General features: G+C 36.3%; 1 protein-coding gene across 2 annotated transcripts in view; it reads right to left on the reverse strand.

Annotated features, from left to right (window-relative positions):
* Nucleotides 1-22292, reverse strand: part of ZRANB3 (zinc finger RANBP2-type containing 3) — a 323717-nt gene that overhangs the window by 289803 nt on the left and 11622 nt on the right. For both annotated transcript variants that reach the window (XM_013046760.2, XM_013046761.2), the window contains exon 2: nucleotides 8094-8261. In XM_013046760.2, the coding sequence (XP_012902214.1) occupies nucleotides 8094-8261 (168 nt within the window). The remainder of the gene's footprint in view (nucleotides 1-8093; nucleotides 8262-22292) is intronic.

The raw sequence follows: 22292 nt of genomic DNA on the forward strand, positions 1-22292 counted from the left end.
ATTTTGTTTATTTGACCTACAGAGATCACAAGTAGGCAGAGAGAGAAAGGGAAGCAGATTCCCTGCTGAGCAGAGAGCCTGATGCAGGGCTCCATCCCAGGTCCCTGGAATCATGATCTGAGCTGAAGGCAGAGGCTTTAACCCACTGAGCCACCCAGGCACCCCGTGAAAACAGATTTATATACATATGGTCAAGCACTTTTTCAGAAGGATGTCAGGGTAATTTATGGGAGAGAAGAGACCTTACTAGAAATGGTGCCAGAGTAACTGAATATCAATATGAAAGAAAACTGAACCTAAAACTTTTACCCATCCCACACACAAAAATTAATTTGAGATGAATCATATATCAAAACATAAAAGCTAAAACTAGAAAGCTTCCAATACAAAACACAGGGACATTGTGACCCTGGGGTAGGAAAAGACTTTTTTGTGGCAATATAAAAAGCATTAACTACATAAGAACTTGATAAAGTAGATTTCATGAAAATTAAAAATTTCTGGGGGCGCCTGGGTCGCTCATCAGTTAAGTGTCTGCCTTCAGCTTGGGTCTTGATATCAGGGTCCTGGGATGGAGTCCCATGTTGGGCTCCCTGCTCAGTGGGGAGTCTGCTTCTCCCTCCCTCTCTGCCTCTTCCACCTTCAGGTTTGTGTTCTTTCTCTCTCTCTCAAATGAATAGAATCTTTAAAAAAAAAAATGTTTAAGTTCTGTTCATCAAAATGCAAAATATTTATTCCATATGAAGAAAAGCCAGAGTATTAAAAATTTTTGTTCATCAAAGAATACTACAAAGAAAATTTTAAAAGCAAACTTCAGACCAGGAGAAATTAAAATACATATATCTGACAAAGGGTCTTCTATGCAGAATAAAAGAACTCTTTCAAATCAATAATAGACAACATTAAAACATATATAAGACATTAACATATGTTGAAAGATGCCAACTGTAAGGACCTATTTTATATTTTTATATTTTAGCCAGAGGCTTCTATTGAGGCTAAACAATAACATTGTTGTTTAACCCTTAAACTGTCCCTGCTTTCCTTCCCCCAGGGGACTTAAAAACAAGTCCTGGAAACCAGCTCCAGGTAACAAAGCCCAGATACAAGGGTGGGTCAGGCCAGGTGGAAAAAACCAACCAGTGGGGGGATGCAAACTGTCTCCCTAGTTACCAAGGAGTATGGGCCCCGCCCTTTGGGAGCCTTTTGGGCACCAATCCCAACCAAGGGGATAGGCTGGGTCAAATGTCTATAGGGTAAATTGTAACTCAATTGGTCACCTAGCATCACTGCGGAGTGTCCTGTGTGCGTTTCAATCTCACAGTCCCATTATTGGGGCATACCAATAATATAAATAAATATTTATATTTATATTTATAAATATTTATAAATAAATATATATATAACCAACATTATTAGTCTTTAGGAAAATACAAATTAAAAATCTGTGAGCTACCAGGGTGCCTGGGTGGCTCAGTTGGTTGAGCATCAGACTCTTGATTTCAGCTCAGGTTGTGATCTCAGGGTCCTGGGATCCAGCACTGGGCTCCCTGCTCAGTGGGGAGTCTGCTTCTCCCTCTCCCTCGGCCTCTCCCTCCACTCATGCTCACTCTCTTTCTCTCTCTCTCTCTCACGAATAGATAAAATCTTAAAAAAAAAAAAAAAAGCAATAGAATTGAAAACATGTCCACAAAGGACTTCTCCATTAATGTTGATACCATCTTTATTCATAAGACTCCCAAACTGAAATCAAACAAATGTCCATCAGTAAGTGAATGAACAAAATAACTGTCTTATATTCAGAGATCAAAACAATATATATGAATCTAAAAAACATGATGAGCAAAAGAAGTCAGACAGAGACACATATAACCTGCATGATTCCATTTGTAACAAGTTCCGAAACAAACTAAAGTAAGCTATGGTACAGTAAGGGATTATAACCCACTGATTATACTAGGAATCCATGAGAATGGATGAATGGATGGATAGATGAATGGGTAGAAACAGAGAAAAAGAGAAAGAGATATTGTTGCAACAGAAGGAAGGACTCTTCCTTACAGTAAAATTCCAATTAATAAATCACTTCATAAATAATTTCAAAAAATTATTTTGAGCAAGAACATGTATAGAAGCTAAATCGAAGAGAAAAAACTAGTTAAAAGGAAGCATATTTACATGGTCTGAACATCTCATGTTAGTTGTTTGTTAAACAGGCAACAACTGTGAGAAGGAAATATAGTAACTACATGTAGAGAGTATTGTAGTTATAACCTTTGACTAACAATCAAAATCAACACTACCATCTTGAGAAAAAAAAAAGCAACAACCTGCCAGTTGAGGGGCTGATAGATGCTGTGTGCCTTCAAAAGCAATTTCTTGAGAAGGGTAAGACTTCTTTCTCCCTTGTGTAATAATCCAGAATGGACTGTACAAGCTAAATCCTATAATGAGAAAATGTTTAAAAGAATTGCAACACATTATATAAAATACACTGGCCTATATTCAGTGACATGAAAATCTGAAAAACTATTCAACATTCAAGGAAACAGAGAGAGATATCATTAAATGCAATAAGCAATCCTACTTTGGATCCTGCACTAAAAGAAAAAAATTTCATAAAAGATTGACGATTAAAAACATATACAGAGATAAAAGATTAAACTTCATGAATTTGATGATTGTACTGTGGCTATGTTAGAGAATATTTTTGTTCTTAAAATATGAACTATTCTTAAATACTGTAGGTTAAAGGAGCAAGACGTATGTAACCTAACCTCAGATGGCCTTGAAAAAAAATAAATACTACTGTGTGTGCAAATGCACACGTGTGTCTGTATGTGTAGAAAGACACAAGGAGAAAATAATAAAATAATAAAGGAAACGTGCTAAAATGTTAGAAATTAGTGAATCAAAGTAAAGGGTATAGAAAAGTTATTTCTGTACTTTTTTAAAATCAAGGTTGAAATTATTACAAAATTAAAAATTAAAAAAGTAAACAGCATCAAGTAACCATAAAAAACATATTCTGTTGACAAAAGTCAGCTTACTAGTTTCCTTTCAATGGGGATGAGGTTGATTACAACTTAACTTTACAAATCCTCCCCCCCAAAATTTGCCCATTACTTAAGTCTCTCAAGATTCACAGAGATTAAGATTACCTAATTATAAAAACAAAAAAATTTTTTTAATTAGCAAATATATCGGGAAATAAAGCATCATGAATAACAAGAACAAAAGCAAAATTAGCCTATAAAGGATATGTAAAGTAAGTATGTTCTAAATATTTATAGAAAGAAAAGATGGAATTAAAACAGGGCAAGAAGCAAGATACTATCAACATAACCAGCAAACAGGAAATGGATATTCTAGGAATTAAAAATACACTATCTCGGGGTGCCTGGGTGGGTCAGTTGGTTAAGCAACCGCCTTTGGCTCAGGTCACGGTCCCAGAGTCCCGGGATCGAGCCCCGCATCAGGCTCCCAGCTCCATGGGGAGTCTGCTTCTCCCTCTGACCTTCCCGCCTCTCATGCTCTCTCTCAAATAAATAAATAAATAAATAAATCTTTAAAAAAAAAAATACACTATCTCACATCAAGAACAGAAAATAAAATGTTTCTATTCTCCAATTTCAAGACAGGGAAGGACTGACTGTTCTTTGACATCACTCAGCTAATCTCTAAAGCATACTCTGATACTGAGCAAATACTTAAACACTCCTACTTTTTAAAGCCTCCAAACGTTCCTAAAGTCTGATTCAATACCAACTCTTTGCTTTGTTTGCCATGTTTAAGAAGCACAGTTTCTCCCTTGATTAGCAAGTAATATATTCAGCCTCTTTTTTTCAGCCATAATGAATGGGTTTTGGTTTCAAGTATTTTGAGCGATGGTCTTTTCCTTCAGAAAATCCAATAAATTAATAGCAAAATTTTCAGATTAGTAAACCAAGAATATAAGTAAACAACAAATATCCAAATAAAGCATAGACATTTTTTTAAAAAAAAGAAGAAAACAGTAAGTGATATATAGAACACAAAGAAAAGGTCTAATATAGGTATAATGGGAGACCAAGGAGAAAAGAAAAGAGCAAAATAGTATCCAAAGAGATTTCAAGATACTGAGTATTCTCCTAGAACTACTAAACAACATCAACCCAGAGATTAAAAAAACTATAAATACAAATCTAAATCTAGGCACATCATACTTAGCAAAACTTTTGGAGAACCAAACAAGGAGAAAACCTTATAAACAGCCGGAGGGAGGAAATGACATTTTATAGAAACATCAAAAATACTAAACACCTAGGAATAAATATAATGACATATATGAAAGTTATATACTGAAAACTATAAAACCTTATTAAAAAGAAATTAATTAATGGGAAAATAACTGAGATGAAAATAAATGAAGGGCATTAAATAAATGGAAGAATATTCACATTAATGGAATACTTTACACTGTAAAGTATAAAGTAATACTTAAATACTTAAAATACTTTAAAGTATTTTATTTAATAAATACTTTATTTATTTAAATACTTAAGCACTTAGTAATAAGAATTTAAAAATAAGTACTTTATTTAAATACTTAAAATACTTTATACTGTAAAGATATCAATTCTCCCCAAACTGATCTACAGATGCAAAATTCCATTCACAAGTCCAGCAACTTTTTTGGTGAAAAATGATCAATGATTTCTATAACTTATAGGCAATGCAAAGGCTCAAGAATAGCTAAAGCAATCTTGAAAAAATAACAAAGTTGTAAGACTTACACTATCTTAGACCAAAATATGGATTATTAAATTATAATAATTAAGAAGTACGGTGCTGACACAAAAATTGGCAATCAGAAAAATAAAACAAAGAATCTATACCTGTACTGTCCCATATGGTAGCCACCAGACATGTGGCTAAATTTAAATAAATTAAAATTTGTTAAAATATGAAATTCATTCCTTAGTTACACTTGCCCTATTCCAAGAACTCAGCAGTCACATGTAGCTAATAACTACTAAATTAAACAGCATATACATGAACATTTCCATAATGGCAGAAAATTCCACTAGAAAGCATTTATCTAGAAAGGCACACATAAAAATTATAAGATTTATGGCGAAGGTCTAATGTTGTAGGGAAAATTTAGTCTTTCCAATAAATTATGATGGGTCAATCAGACACTGATAGACAAAAGTAAATAATACAGTAATAAATATATAATCAACTCTGATCCCCACCTTATACCACATACAAAAATCAATTTTAAGTGGAATGTAGATCTGAATGTAAAAAATAAAACAGGGATGAATGGGTGGCTCAGATGGCTAAACATCTGCCTTTGGTTCAGGTCGTGATCTGGGATCGACTTCCACATTGCGGTCCTTGCTTAGCAGGGAGCCTCATTTTCCCTGTGCCTGCCCCTTCCCCTGCTTATGCCCTCTTTCTCTGACAAATAAACTCTTCAAAAAAACCCTTAAAATTAAAAAATTAAAAATAAAATAGTTTTTAGACCTTGTTTAGACAAAGGTTTGTGAAATAAGATGCAAAAAGTGCTAGCCATAAAATACACTACCAATAAAGAGTATTTAAGATAACCTTAAAACTGAGATCTTGTGCTTATCAAAAGTGATCAGTAAGAGAGAGAATAAGAAAACCTTAGCCTGATCAATTTTACTTGCAAAATATACATATGACAAAAAATTTGTATCCAGAATATAAATATGACAAAACACTCCAAGAAAACAATTAGGCAAACAACCTGGTAGAAAATGGGTAAGAGATGAACAGGCACTTACTAATAAAGGACAACAGAATGGCCCCTGCATTGGGCTTTCTGCTCAGCAGGGAGCCTACTTCTCCCTCTCTCTCTGCCTACTTGTGATTTCAGTCAAATAAATAAATAAAATTTTTTTAAAAAAGTGATCAAGAAGGGGCAAGAGAAAGATTTCTGGGATGTAGGTAAGGTACTATTTCTTGATCTTGGTGATGGCAATACTGTAAAAATTCTTCAAGTTCTACATTTGTACACAAGCATAAAATGTAGATCATTTCAAAAAATTCTTTGAGGGGCGCCTGGGTGGGTCAGTGGGTTAAGCCTCTGCCTTCGGCTCAGGTCATGATCTCAGGGTCCTGGGATCAAGCCCCGCATTGGGCTCTCTGCTCGGCGGGGAACCTGCTTCCTCCTCTCTCTCTCTCTCTCTGCCTGCCTCTGCCTACTTGCGATCTCTGTCTGTCAAATAAATAAACAAAATCTTTAAAAAAAAAAAAAATTCTTTGAACACTGAATAGGTAAGTTAAACATATTAGAATAACTGAATCATAATCTTTTATTTTTAAAAAGAGATATTTAAAAGTAGCCATACTGTACCACAGGTAGATGCAAAAAATATAAGACACATTAATGGAAGCATTGGATAGAGTGAAAAGGTAGTTTAAGTCTCATCAACATTGCAGAAGAAAATAAACAAAATGAATGGGTATGAATCAATATTTAAATATATTTTTTTAAGATTTTATTTATTTATTTGACAGATATCACAAGTAGGCAGAGAGGTAGGCAGAGAGAGAGGGGAAGCAGGCTCCCTGCTAAGCAGAGAGCCCAATGTGGAACTCGATCTCAGGACCCTGGGATCGTGACCTCTGAGCAGAAGCTTTAACCCACTGAGCCACCCAGGAGTCCCATGAATCAATATTTAAAGAGATATGGATGCCTGGGTGGCTCAGTTGATTGAGCATCTGCAACTCAGGTCATGATCCTGGGATCCTGGGATGGAACCCTGCTTTGGGCTCCCTGCTCAGCAGGGAGTCTGCCTGTCCTTGCCCCTCACCACAGCTCACGCTCTTGCTCTCAAATAAATAAAATCTTAAAAATAATTTTTAAAAATCGATAATAGCTGAGATTTTTCCAGAATCAACATGGCACAAATCCCAGATTTAAAAATGCACAATAATCTCAAGGAGAATAAACAAAAAGAAAACCAGACTGAATAAATTGTTGTTACACCGCCGAACTCCAAAAACAAAGAGAAAGTCTTAAAATCAGATACAGAAAAAAATCAGATCCAAACAGAAAAGACAGATGACCACAAAGGAATGAAAATCAGACTGACCTGTTTTTTTTTTTTTTTAAATTTTCAAACTGACAGAAAATCCAAAGAGAAAACTATAGTGAACAATCTTAACACCACTCATCAAATTCAATGTTAACATTGTGACTGACTCACTCAAAGTCTATCTGAACATATATATGGCTTCTCCTTTTGGGAAAATATAGAAAGTAGGCTGCTATCACAGTTCTTCATCCCAAATTCTTTATCATGCATTTTCCAAGAACAAGAACATTCAACCAAAACACCATTACCTCAATCCATGATAACTGACATTAATTCAATAACATCACTCTAAGAGAGCCCGATGCAATTTTCCCAGTTATCCTCATATGTCCTCTAAAGCTTTTCTTTTTACTTATCAAGAATCTAATCAAGATTTATGTATTACTTTCAGATGTTTTAACTTTTAGGTCTCTCAATTTAGGACATTCTCATCACTTCCCTTGGTTTTTCAGACACTGTGTCCTATAAAATATCCTATAAAAATATCCCGTATTCTAATCTGGTTTGATTGTTTCCCCATTATCGAAAGAACAAGTATTTCCAGAAAGAAATGTTGTACAACTCCAATGCAGCACATTGTGCCTATAGCTGCCCCACTACTGGCTATACTAAATGAACATTTTATAATTTTTCTCTTTGTAATCTGTAAGTCACCTGTAAAGTAAGTTTTTGAGACTCAAGAGCACACTTTTTAATGGCAACTATGAAAGACATAAGTCAATAGAATACAACCTTCCAAGTGCTAGGAAAAAAGGACTATTAAGTAGAACTATATTGTCAATTAAAATACCATTCAAAAATGAAGGCAAAATGGTGTATCTTAAAATTATCTCAAGATGCAATAAAAAATGGGAAGACAATGTACACACACAAAAAAACTGGTTTGCACAAACCTTTGTTGTTTTCTTTTATATATATATATATATATACACACACTCTAGAATTAAATATTTTTAGCATGTCTTGAAGAAAGTACTTTACCTGCCATCTCTTCTGAGGGCAAAAGCAATGCCATCTTTCTGGAAAGGAAGTAGCTTTGCTCTTAGTTTTTCAGGCAAAAAATCCAAGTGTTTATAAGATTCATTTGTCAAACAGGACATCTGAGGTATAAGAGACTTTTTTATCGCATGAACTTTAGGCATCCTGATCCTAAAAAAAAAGAAACCACAAAAGGGAGGGGTAGGGAAATAGCTATTACTGAATGTATTAGAGAATTAAACATAAATAATAATATTAAAGTACTTATCTGTGGCCTGAAATACTAGCTACATAGATATAAAGTGGCTAAATCATAATCCAAAATGATCTACTAAGAAAATTCAAAGCACTAAGTCCAAAATCAGTTATTCAGTGCACAGTGTGGGAATTCAGCATCCTTTATTTCATTTGTATTTCAAACTGAACCATAACATAATAATTATTCTGTTTTAAGCAACAAATTTTTTACTGAAAATTTACAAATCAGCCAGATTTTTAAAACTAAATAATTTTTAAAATAAGGAATGATTAGCTACAGAAAAAGGAATTCTTTTATAATTAAACCTTTTATAGATCCACATTTTCCTATCACACCAAATTTTTTAAGAACAGGATAAAACTGCATTTTTAAAATTATAAAATATGAAGATACTAACTCCAAATTTATAATTAAATTAAACCAATATTAAATGAGATTCATTTAAAAAAATTAGAATGAATTCTTTTTTTTTTTTTTAAAGATTTTACTTATTTATTTGACAGAGAGAGATTACAAGTAGGCAGAGAGGCAGGCAGATAGAGAGAGGAGGAAGCAGGCTCCCTGCTGAGCAGAGAGCCCGATGCGGGACTTGATCCCAGGACCCTGAGATCATGACCTGATCCAAGGCAGCAGCTTAACCCACTGAGCCACCCAGGCGCCCTAGAATGAATTCTTTTAAATCAAATGAATATACAATATAAACTCTGCCTGACTGGTACCTTCCTCAACACTGGGTTTCCACAAATGTCATTTTAAGTTTCTCTATGAAAATTTCGTATGTCTATAAATTCTCAGAGCTCTGCAAGAAAGAGTCCTATTAAATCACTGAACTATAAAACTTCTTTAATAACACTTTATATTTAGATTGCAATTTTTCATCTGTTTATATGTAATCTCACTTCATCTTTAAAAAAAATTTGCTCTTTTCTCAATTGCTTGCAGACTTATAAAATTTTACTCCACCCAAAAAAAAGTAATCAACCTCTGTATCCAATATCTAAGAATCTCAAGAATTCAGTGTGTATTTGCTAATAAGAAATACATATTATATTCCAGGATCTGAAGAAGCAAGGACAACGCCTTCATGGGTCTTACATTCTTAAGGGGCAGACTAAAAATAATGAATAAATGATTAATTATTACAGTAAAGTGTAAATATTAGGAAGGAACAAGAGAATAATGGCCAATTTAGGTAGGCTGACCAGATAAGGACTCTCCTAGGTGATGCTTACTTAGTCCATAAACTGAAGTATGAAAGAGTCAACCAAGTTCAAAACTGAGTGGAGAGCACTCCCAAACAGACAGCAATCAGAGGAAAGGTTCCAAGCTGAGAAAGGGTTGAGTGATTTTTAGAAACACAATGGAGGCCAATGTGGCTGAAACAAGGGAGAGAATAGTATGAGATGAAGCTACTGAGATAAGCAAGAGTAAAATTAAATAAAGCCTTGATAAGGGTTTTGGATTCTGTTTTGAAGAATGAAGAACCAGTGCAGCTCTGCCATCCAAAACACTATTAGCCAGAAGTGGCTCTTTGGGTTAAAAATTAAAACTTCAGGCATGATGTGAAGAAGAGACAAGAATGACCCTTGCAAAGAAGGGAGAGAAGGTACCCAAAGGGAAAAGGGGTGGGGTGGGGACTGTTGTTGGCAAATAGTGGGAATAACCCTGTAGAAAACAGAGATGCCAAAACAGACCAGGCACAGAAGGCTGAAGGTGCTGGAGATGTCAGGTGAAGTGTGTGCATTTTTGATAGCTGTGTACTTCTTGTGACTGTACAGTTTGATATACCATTTTTTATCAAGTTTTATAAAAATGCAGAATTTTGTTTTACCTTTTTCTTTTTAAGCTATGTTAGCACACAAAACATTTCATTGTTGTCTGGGGGGGGGGGCTTTTATCACTAACAGAGTATCTCTGAAGCTAAACCGATACAAATGTAATACCACCACTCCCTTTCAGTTTTGAAAATCTTCCTTTTGGTTCCCAGGAGGAGGGATTCCTTGATGTTGAAACACATTAGCCATCCTGGCACAAATTCAAATTTCTGTTTATGTCCTCTTATCCCTGTCTGCCTTCAACATAGACTTAATTCTCTTAAGCCCTGATCTGTTGGAACTTGACACCAAGACATAGTTCTCAGTGTATGTCAGGCAATCTGGACTTTACAGTGTCACCATGGAGATGGCACCCCTCTAAGACCTCCTTTTTTAGCTTGTGGATCTTCAGATTGATAATTATGCTATCTTCATTTCATTTCCTGATAGTCAGCATCTGCTTGTGAAAAGTTGTTGAACAATATGCTAAATGTGAAATGTCAACCCTCACTCTAAACTTTCCCTGTTCAGGCAATCAGATGAAGACTGCATTCAGTTTTATAGTGGCTTTCTGATTTTGGTAATCCATGGAAGAAGGGAGTATAAAAGTTGTAAATATTGTTAATGGCTATCTTCCCATGTCCTGCCTGAAATACCATCATTGTTTATGAAAAGTATCTTTAAAAAAAGGTGGATACAGGGGACACCTGGGTGGCTCAGTTGGTTGGTGACTGCCTTCGGCTCAGGTCATGATCCCGGAGTCCTGGAATCGAGTCCCGCATTGGGCTCCCAACTCCACGGGGAGTCTGCTTCTCTCTCTGACCTTCTCCTCGTTCATGTTCTCTCTCACTGTCTCTCTCTCAAATAAATTAAATCTTAAAAAAAAAAAAAAAGGTGGATACAGTTTGGCTTGGAAAAAAATAATAAAAATAAGTAAAATTAAAACTTCAGTTCCTCAGTCACATCAGCCATGTTCCAAGTCCTCAGTGGCCACATGTGGATAGTGGCTATCATACTGAACAGCGAAGATGTAGACCACTTCCATCTTCACTGAAAGCTATTATTAGACAGCACTTACCGGAGAGTTTTAAGGAGAGGGACACAATCTTATATTTTAAAAACTACTGGTAGAGGACAAAGCTATTAATAAAAAAATAGGAGATAAATGTCCCTAGAGGACTTGGCTAGTCCGTAAAGGCCCCACTGCATCTGTTGGCTACTGGATTTAGATATGACTTATGAAAGATTAAGACCTGTCTGATAAGGTCCTCCTAAACACCGTCGCATGGGCCCCTCTTCTCAACACCACCACCAAAACACTGAATCAATAACAGACAATGATTCAAAAAAGGTAAAGCATTAAAGCAAGAAATTTATTACCAGGATGCAAGAAATAAGGCAAGCATCATCTTTGGCAGTAGAACTGGAGAGATTCAGGAAATGAAACAGAGGTAAAGCAAACAGAACTTGCTGTTGGAGGATATGAGGAGAATGAGGGACATGGGAACTCAACATACGTTTAGAGTGATGGAATTGATGCAAATTTACTGAGATGGTAAAGACTGAGGAAGAAATGGATTGGGGAGAAACAATATATCTTTCAGAAATACATAAACTTTGAGATGTTTGTAAATTATTAAGTGGAAATGTCTAATAGATTTGGAAATACATGAGTCTGGAACTTAGGGAGAGAATAAGGCTGTATACATGTATTTGGGAGTTGACACAGTACAGTCCACCTACATCATTATTTGAGGCCACCCAACACCTGGGACCCCTGCAATGTTTAGGAATTTCTTCACATTACAAATTTGAGTAGGAGTCAAATATCATGTCCCAATAGAAAAGCTGGAAAGGGCAAATTCTTGCTTTCTCAGCCTGCCTTACAAAAATGGGATTCGCTATTCAGACATACCCATTCCAGACTTTAATCCAGAGAGTCAAAACTCAAAGAAGCAGAGAATAAGTGACACCCATTCTGGCAAGGGTAGCAGCAGCAGAAAGTGCCTTGTCCACTTTCCAAAAGCAATAGGGATTCCAGAAGCACTATTGAGGGTCATTGGTATAAGGAGTACTTCATACTATTAGTTTAGGGTGGAATATTAGCAAGAAGCTCAGAAAAAATACAAAAACCATTTTACTGTCTATTATCTTTGCTTTTTTTTTTTTTTACATTGTAAAAGATTTTAACCAACACCAAGAAAAAAATATCTGCTAAACTGAGGTTATACTGTAACTTATCTGATTTATTTTAGTAAGACCGAATCAGGTATTATATTTGTAAAAATAAACAATGAAACTAAAGCCATATTAATTTAAAAAACAGTTTTAAGAGAGTCACCAATAAGAGAAAAAATAAAGATGAAGATAAAATAAGTCTACAATAGTAAAAAAATGTGTAGAAAATTTTCCACTGAACTAAAATTATGGTATGTCTGCTTCCCTGGTGCTTTAAATTGGTATCTGGATACATAAAGGACTTAAAAATAAGTAGTGGTAAAATTAATTAATAACACAGTTAATATTCAAAGTAAAATAATTTTAAAATTCCCTTTCCCCCTTATATTATAGAAAGTCTAAAAATTATATTACAATAAAAAATACCTCATTTAGGTCAGCCACATAGGTTCATCTACTACAAAAGATCAGTTGTAACCAACACTGTGTTAATAACAGAAGACTCAGGCTTCATCTTCTAACTTATCAAAAAACCAATACTAATAATAAATGTGCATGTCCATCTAATCATGAAAACTATAGAGAATTTAAATCAGAAATTTAGGAAACAGTTTTAATCATTGTATACATACAAGTTTATTTTTTAGTAAGGTTGCGGGAGCTGGTAAGATGGAACTAGCAGTATTTGTCTTTTAATACCACGTCATTTAAATTATCAAAATTAAAACATTGGCTAGGAAAATTTAGTGAAAGCAAAACCTAGCAGAACTCACTTTCTAAGCAATTCTCTTGATAAACAACACTTGAGAAGTGAATAAAGGGAATTTTTTTTTCAGTATTGTATTTAGAAGATGGCATTTTTATAAATCAACTGGAAACAAGACAAGCTCAAATGGAATTTACTGATACATTCCTAAATAAATATTAGAATTGTGTTGAGGAGAATCAACTATTGTTGAAATACAGTACTAATAAATTTATTTGGGAATAAAAACCAAATGGCTACTCAGAGAAATTATGGACTTTAAGGAGATGATTTTGTTGCTTTTATTTTTTTAATTAAGAATTTGTTTAATGAGAGATGTCTGGCTAGCTCAGTAAGTACAGCATGCAATTCTTGGTTTGAGGGTTGTAATCTCAAGCACCACACTGGCTTTAAAAATTACTTAAAAATAAAATTAAATTAAGAAAGAAAAAAAAAGAGGGGCACCTGGGTCACTCAGTTGTTAAGCACCTGCCTTTGGCTCAGGTCATGATCCCAGGGTCCTGGGATCAAGCCCCGCATCAGGCTCCCTGCTCAGTGAGAAGCTTGCTCCATCTTCTCCCTCTGCCTCTCCTCCTGGCTTGTGCTCTCTCACTCTCTCAACTAAATAAGTAAAATCTTAAAAAAAAAAAAAAAAGAATTTGTTGAATGAAATAAGCAATAGATATAGACATAGACAAAGAGAGAATTTGTGAATAGAAGAGACATTAAATAGAAATGGAGTAAAATGCCAATTAAAAGAAAAAGATTATCACACTGGATTTAAAAATCCGTATGTATATGCTGCTTTCAAAAGACACAAGTTAAACCGAATGATGTAGAAACACTGAGTGGAAAAGGATGAAAAAAGACGTATTATGCCTACCAAAACAGAGCTGGCATAGTTTTATTAACATAAAGCAACAGGGACACCTGGGTGGCTCAGTTGGTTAAGCTGCTGCCTTTGGCTCAGACCATGATGCCAGGATCCTAGGATCGAGTCCTGCATCGGGCTCCTGCTCGGCAAGGAGCCTGCTTCTCTTGTTGCCTCTGCCTGCCACTCTGCCTGCTTGCATGTACTCTCTCTCTCACAGACAAATAAATGAATAATAAATAAATAAATAAATAAATAAAGCAACTAATATTGGCTAAAAGGCATTATTAGAAAAAAAAGGTATTTTATAATGGTAAAGGTTTAATTTACTAGAAACATAAACATTGCCTTAAAATATAAGGCAAATACATAAAAACAAAAGGAAAAAATTGAGAAAGGAGAATAGCCAAATCTATAATTATAGTTCCTTTCAGTAACTGATTATAGAAGCAGATTAAAAATATAAAAGGATATGGAAGATTTGAAAAACAGAATAAACAAACATGAGCCACTTAGTAAATGACAGATACATTGTTTTCAAGCTCATTTTATAGTCTAAACTTGATTGTAGAGGCTGTTTTTTTTTTTTAAGATTTTATTTATTTATTTGTCAGAGTGAGTGAGAAAGAGAGAGAGCACACAAGCAGGGCAGCAGCAGGAAGAGGGAGAAGCAAGTTCCCCGATGAGCAAGGAGCCCAGTGTGGGACTCCACCCCATGACCCTGGGATCAGGAACTGAGCCAAAGGCAGACATTTAACTGAATAAGCCAACCAAGCATCCTGTAGAGGCTGCTTTTAGACAACAGGCTTGAGCAATGGAATGTAGAACAAGGCAAAAGGGTCCACAGGGACTACCTAGCTAATTACAGACATGCCCATCAGGCAACCCACCTCAAAATATCCATGAGCCCAACTGACCTAACTGACCAACGGACTACTGACAAACATGCAAAGTTACCAAAAAAGGGAAAATTCCATAGATTCCCAATACCTCCTTGCTTCCTCCCTTAAAAACAGCCCCCAACCACCACCTCACTGCAGATAGTCTCTCCTCTGCTGTCCTGCCCCCTGCTCCCTTGTGGTGTGTTCAATAAACTTCTATCTCCTTTTGTCTGCCTCTGGTGAATTCTTTCACCACCCATACCAAGAGCCCCCACCCAATTGTCACCCCACATTTGAGGGCCCCCATCAGATCAGGAGAAACACACTGATCTGACTAACACAATACAAACATGCGCACGCACACACACAAGCCATTTTCTCATATTCATGGGTAAACTAAATATTAGCAAACCAAAGACAACAAAAATTAAAAGCCTAAAATATCAGCATATGCAAAATGGCTTATTTTAGAGAAAATAAACAAAATAAAATAAAATGAGCTTACTTTAAGAACACAAGCCTAGTTAAACTTTCGAAAATCAAACCCAAAATAATCTTGAAAATGAACAAACTTGGTGAGCCTATACTTCCTGATTGTAAAACTTAGCACAAAGCTACCTAAGACAGTGTAGTACTAGCAGGATGATACACAAATAGATCAATGGAATAGATTTTAGAGTCCAGGAACAAACTCTTATGTTTATAGTTACTTCATTTTTCACAGGGGTGCCAAAACAATTCAACAGGAAAATAACAGTCTTTCCAAGAAATAGCACTAGAACAACCAGATATCCAGATAGAAAAAAATGAACTTGGGCCCATAACTCACACCATACATAAAAATTAACTCACAATAGATCAAAGACTAAAATGAAAATGGTAAAACTCTTAAAAGGAAAAGAGCAAATCTTTATGACCTTGGGTTATGCGATGCTTTCTTAGATACAAAGCCAAAACTAAAAGCAACAACAACAAAATAAACTGGATTTTACCAAAATTAAAAACTTTACAGCTACGAATAACATCATCAAGAAAATGAAGACAACCCAAAAAAGGGGAGTCAATATTTGTAAATTATGTCTGACAAAAATATATGAAGAATTATAACTGAATAATAAAAAGACAATCCAATTTAAAAATGGGCAAAAGATCTGAAATACACTTCTCCAAAGAAGTTATATACATGGCCAATAAGCACACAAAAGATGTTCAACACCATTAGTAGTAAGGAAACTGTAAATCAAAACCAAATTAAGACACTTCACAATCATTAGGATGGCTAAAAGAAAAAGGATAGACAGTAACAAGTGTTGACAAGAGTGTAGAGAAATTAGAACCCTCAAACACTGCTTGTGGAAATGTATAAAAGCATAGCACATGGAAAACAGTGTGGCAGTTCATCATTATTACCATAAGACCTAGAAATTCTATCTCTAGGTATACACCCAAAAGAAATGAAAATACACATGCACACAAAGAGTTTGCAAACAAATTTTCATAGCAGTATTATTCATGAAAGTTAAAATGGGAAACAAACAAAATGTCCATCAACTGATTAACTGGTAAAGAACATACAGCGTATACATACAATGGAGTATTATTTGACAATAAAAAGCAATGAAATAGTGCTACATGCTATAACATGGATGAACACTGAAAACATTACACTCAGTGATAGAAGCCAGTCAGAATGAACCACATATTGTCTAATTCCATTTATATGAAAGGTGCAGTCTAGGCAAATTCATACAGACATACAGTAAATGAGCAGTTGCCTAGGGCCAGAGTCTGGACAGGGTGTGGGAAGAGTAGGATGGCAGAGAACAGAGAGCAACTGCTAATGAGTACTGGGCTTCTTTTTAAAGTGATGAAAATGTTCTAAAATTAAATTGTGATGATGGTTCCAAAACCTAGGAATATACTGAAACTCACAGAATTGCAAAATAAGTGAATTTTACGGTATGCGCATTACATCTCAATTAAGCTGTTAAAAAATGCACTGTGAAAAAAGCTCCATCAGTAATTCTCAAAAATAACAAAATAAAGAAGTTGTACAGTCATCCCAACAATGGCCAAAAAAAAAAAAAAGCATTTGATAAAATTTGAAATTCACTTACAACAAAAGTTACCTGACATAGAAAAAATAGAACATCCTTCATATGATAAAAGTTTTTACCAAAAACCTTCAACAAATATCATACTTCAGGTTAAATGTTGAAAGCATTCCCATCAAGATCATAAAAAACACAAATATGTCTATTATTGCCAATTTTATTTAACAGTGCCATCACCTCAGTTGAATAAGACAAAAGGAAAAGGACGAAGAACAGAAAAAAAGTTAAAATTTGGTTCCAGTCCAAGACAGCAACGGAGAAGAGGCTGAACTCCCCTCCCTCCTCCATACCAATTCTCTACCTATTTACTACAGAATAATTCCTCCTGAAGAACTGAGGGCTGACTGAACAATTTCTATACAACAAAAGAAGACCAGTTGAAGACAGGATATAACAAAAGAAACCTCACTTCTGATGCTGCAATCTGCAGTGTGAAGGGATAAGACTGAGAGACACAGAGCAGAGTCTTCTACCCTGGGGTGCGGGGGGGGGGGGAGCCACAGTTTAAAAGGGCAACTACAACATAAAGGAACCAGCTCTAAAACCCTGCTGAATAGTGGCAGGAGCTGCTGGAACTCTCTCCAAGCATGAGAGGCTGGCAAACCCCACTTTTACATACATCCTCTACCCTGAGAGTACAGGGTCCAGGTGTTAATAGCCAGCCTACCAGATTAGTGACCACTGGGTCTCTGGCCCATAGCTGCTCTGGATGCCCTGGGTACAGAAGAAAATGTCAGGGTTTGAAAGAGAAGCTAGTTTGTCAAATATCCAGTATCCACCCATAGATCTCCATCTGTTTGATGGAGCTGCTGGAACTCTCTGCAGGGTGGAAGAGCTAGAGAGCATCACAGTTTACGTTCTGTATCCACTTCGATAGGGTACACAGGAGCTACATAGGGTCTGGGTGCCCTATGTAGCTTATTCCTTCAGTAAGCCCGAAGCCCACACCAGGCCCAACCATCCCACAGAAACAGCACCAGAGCGGCACACACAAGGACACTCCTGGACAGCACTAGCTTACAACTCCAGCCATACTGCCATGTTGATACAGGACCAAAGCACCCCAGAATACACCAGGCCCACACCACTCTAGCTCCAGACAGCTTGCTAAGGCAGCCCTGGCACAGAGTGCTCCAGGACCTCCCGGTTCACCCCTGCTTAGGCTCCAGCTGCCCATGCAAGGCAACCCCTCCACAGAGCGCCCCAGGAATCCCCAGCCCATGTCCACATCAGTTTCAGCTACCTGCCAAGGGCACCCTTTATATGGAATGCCGCAAGACACCACTGTCCCTGCCCCACAAAGTTTCCAGCCACCTTGCCAGGGCACCCCCTGCATGAGCACACCAGAACATTCCAGTCTCCACCAGTCAGTCTCAGTTCCAGTCACCCCAGCAGGGAATCCCCTGTGCTGCACATCCCAAGACATCCTTGCTCATACCCACTTCTTGTACCCACAGTTTCAACTGTCCTCCCAGAGCACCCTCTACATGGAGAGCCCTGGGAAATGCCCCAGCCCATGCACACTTCAGCTATAGCTATCTGGCCAAGATGCCTCTGCATGTAGCACAAGGGACACCCTGGCCAGCACCCTGCCTCACCTACAGCTCCAGCTGCCCCATCAGGGCACCCTCTATGCAGCAAGCCCTGGGACATCCTGGTTTCCACCCATTTCAACTTCAGCTACCCTGCCAGGGTGCCCTTTGTGCAGAGAACCCAGGGATTGCACTGGCCCACACCCACTTCAGCTTTAGCTGCCCTACCAAGGCATTCTCTGCACAGAGTCCCACGACACACTGGATAGCATGCATTTCAACTTTAGCTGTCCTGCCAGAGTGCCCCCTGCACAAAGAGCCCTAAGACCACCCCAGCATATGCCCACTTTAGCTCAGGTCATCATATAGGGTCAGCACGAGTACAGAGTGTCCCAGGAGCCCACAGCCTACACAGACACCACTCCAGCCAGCCAGCCAAAGTCACCAGGCAACAACCATATATTGGACCATTCCTTCAAATTTCAGAGAATCAGCTGTCCCATCTCATTCACGAAACAAACAAGCAAAAGTCAAACAAAATGAGGAGAGAGAGGATTATGCTCCAAATGAAACAAGACAAAACCTCAGAAAAAGAACTAAATGAAACAAAGATAAGCAATATGCTTGATAAAAGTTTAAAGTAATGATCACAAAAATGTTTACCTCATAGAAGAGTAGAAATACTTAATGAGAATTTCAACAAAGAGAAAACATTAAAAAAAAAGAGTTGAGGAATACAATTAAGTGAAATAAAAATTATACTAGAGGGAATCAACAATACACTAGAGGATGCAGAAGAACAGATCAAAGATCTGAAAGACAGGGTTTAAAAAATACCTGAGATTAAGCAAACCACAAAAAAAAAAAAAGCACAATAATTTTAATAAATGAAGATAAGCTAAAGGTGCTCTTAGATAAGACCAAATGAACAATCACATTATAGGGGTCTCAGAAGAAGAAAGAAAAAGGCAGAAAACTTATTTTAAAAAAATAATAGACATAAACTTCCCTAACCTGGGAAGGAACAGACAACCAGGTTCGCTAAGCATAGAGAGTTCCAGAAAAGATAGCCCAAGAAGGTGTACCCTAGAACATATAATAATTAAAATGTCAAAGTTGAAAGATAAAGAGAGAATTTTAAAATCCGTAAGAAGTAAGTTACATACAGGGGAAACACTATAAGGCTGTCAGCTGATTTCTCAGCAGAACCTTTAAAGACCAGAAATGAGTAGCATGATATATTCAGAATGGTCAAAGGAAAAAAACCTACAACCAAAAATAGTCTATCTGGGAGAATTATCATTCAGAATTGAGGTAGAGATAGAATCCCCTGATAAACAAAAGTTGGGAATACATCACCACTAAACCATCTTTAAAAGAATTCTTAAAGGAAATTCTTTAAGTGGAAAAGAAAAGTTCATAATTAAAAGAAAATTACAAATAAAAATATAAAAAATAAATGGCACCTGGGTGGTTCAGTCTGTTAAGCATCCAACTCTTGATTTTGGCCCAGGTTATGATCTCCAGCTTGTGACATCAAGCCCCACAACAGGCCAAGATGGTTGTGCAGCCCACTTAAAATTTTCTTTCCCCTTCTCCCTCTGCCCTCTCCCGCCACTTGTGCACACACACATTCCATTGCTCTCCTTCTCAAAAAAAAAAAAAAAAAAAACAAGAAAAAGTAAAATATGAGATCATATAAATAAAGCAAGGAAGGGATGAGTAAAAAGAAGTTCTTTTAGAACTTCCAATGCATTCAAGCCTAAGTGACCATCAACTTAATACAGACTGCTATATAATAACAATACTATATATGAACCTCATGGTAACCACAAACACAACACCTATAATAAATACACAAAAAATTAAGAGAAAGAAAGCCAAGTATAATACTACAGAAAATAATCACTAGGAAAGAGAGCAAGAGAAGAAAAAAGGACAGAGAAGACCTACAAAAACAACTAAAAACAATTAACAAAATAGCAATAGACACATGTCTATCAATAATTACTTAAAATGGGGGTGCCTGGATAGCTAAGTGGGTTAATGCCTCTGCCTTCAGCTCAGGTCATGATCCCAGAGTCCTGGGATCAAGCCCCCTATCAGGCTCTCTGCGTGGCAGGGAGCCTGCTTCCCTTCTTGTCTCTCTGCCTGCCTTTCTGCCTACTTGTGATCTCTGTCAAATGAATAAATAAAATCTTTTAAAAAAATTACTTTAAATGTAAATAGACTAAATGATATAATTAAAGACAAGAGGAGGGTGGAACATTAAAAAAAAAAAAAAAAGAGAGAGAGAGAGAGAGCGACCCATCCATATTCTGCTTATAAGAGACTCTCTTGAGGGGCACCTGGGTGGCTCAGCTGGTTAAACATCTGCCTTCCACTCAGATAAAGATTCCAGAATCCTAGGATAGAGCCCCACATCAGGCTCCCTGTAGTGAGCCTACTTCTCCCTCTCCCATTCCCCCTGCTTGAGCTGTCAAATGAATAAATAAAAATCTTAAAAGAGAGAGAGGGAGAGAGACTCCTTTCAGACCTAAAAATACACAGAAAATGAAAGTTAAAGGAAGGAAAAAGATATTTCATGCAAACAAAGTGAGAAAAAAGCCAGGGAACAATACTTATATCAGACAAAACAGACTTTAAAATTAAGAATATAATGAGAGACAAAAAAGGACACTACATAATGATAAAGGGGACAATTCAAAAGGGGATATAACAATTATAAATATCTATATACCCATGATGGAGCACCAAAACACATCATGTAAAATTAATACAGATAAAGGGAGAATGGACAGTAATACCATAATAGTAGGATACCTTAACACCTCAGTTACCTATCAATGGATAGTTCATCCAAGCAGAAAACCAATAAGGAAACACCCATCTTTGAATGACATATTAGACCAGAAGGACTTAACAGCTATATATAGAACACGTGATCCCCAAACAGCAAAATACACATTGTTTTCAAGTGAACAGGGATCATTCTCCAGGACAGATCACATCTCAGGCCACAAAACAAGTCTCAGTAAATTTAAGAAGACTGAAATCATATCATGCACCTTTTCTGACCACAACAGTATGAAACTAGAAATTAATCACAAGAAAAATTGGAAAAAAAACACAAATAGGCAGAAGCTCAGACACGCCAATGGTGACCAAAGAAACCAAAGAGGAAATTAAAAAATACATGGAGACAAATGAAAATGAAAACACAATGGTTCAAAGTCTTTGGGACAGAGAAAAAAAGTTCTAAGGGGGAAATTTTTAGTGATATAGGCCTACCTCAAGAAACAATATAAATCTCAAAGAAACAATCTAACCTTACAACTAAAGGAACTAGAACAAGAAGAACTAACAAAGCTTACAGTTAGTAGAAGAAAGGAATTAAGATCAGAATAGAACAAAATCAAAACAAACAAACAAAAACTCAGAAAATATCAAAGAAACTAAGAACTGGTTCTTAGAAAAGGTAAACAAAATTGGAAAACCTTTGGCTAGACTTACCAAAAAATAAAATCAAACACAGATGCAAAAGTCTTCAACAAAATATTAGCAAGCCACATTCAAAACAATACATTAAAAGGATAAGTCATCACAATCAAGTGGGTTTATTCCAGGGACATAATAATCGTTCAATTTTAGCAAATCAAATTAACATGATATGCCACAAATCAACAAAATTAAGGATAAAAATCATTTGATCATCTCAATAGATGTAGAAAAAGCATTTGACAAAATTCACCATCTGTTCATGACAAACTATCAAATTAGGTTTATAGGGAACACACTAAACATAATA

This window comes from Mustela putorius, unplaced genomic scaffold, assembly GCF_011764305.1.
Source record: "Mustela putorius furo isolate JIRA1106 unplaced genomic scaffold, ASM1176430v1.1 tig00003867_pilon_pilon_pilon, whole genome shotgun sequence".
In the NCBI taxonomy this organism is placed as follows: Eukaryota; Metazoa; Chordata; class Mammalia; order Carnivora; family Mustelidae; genus Mustela; species Mustela putorius.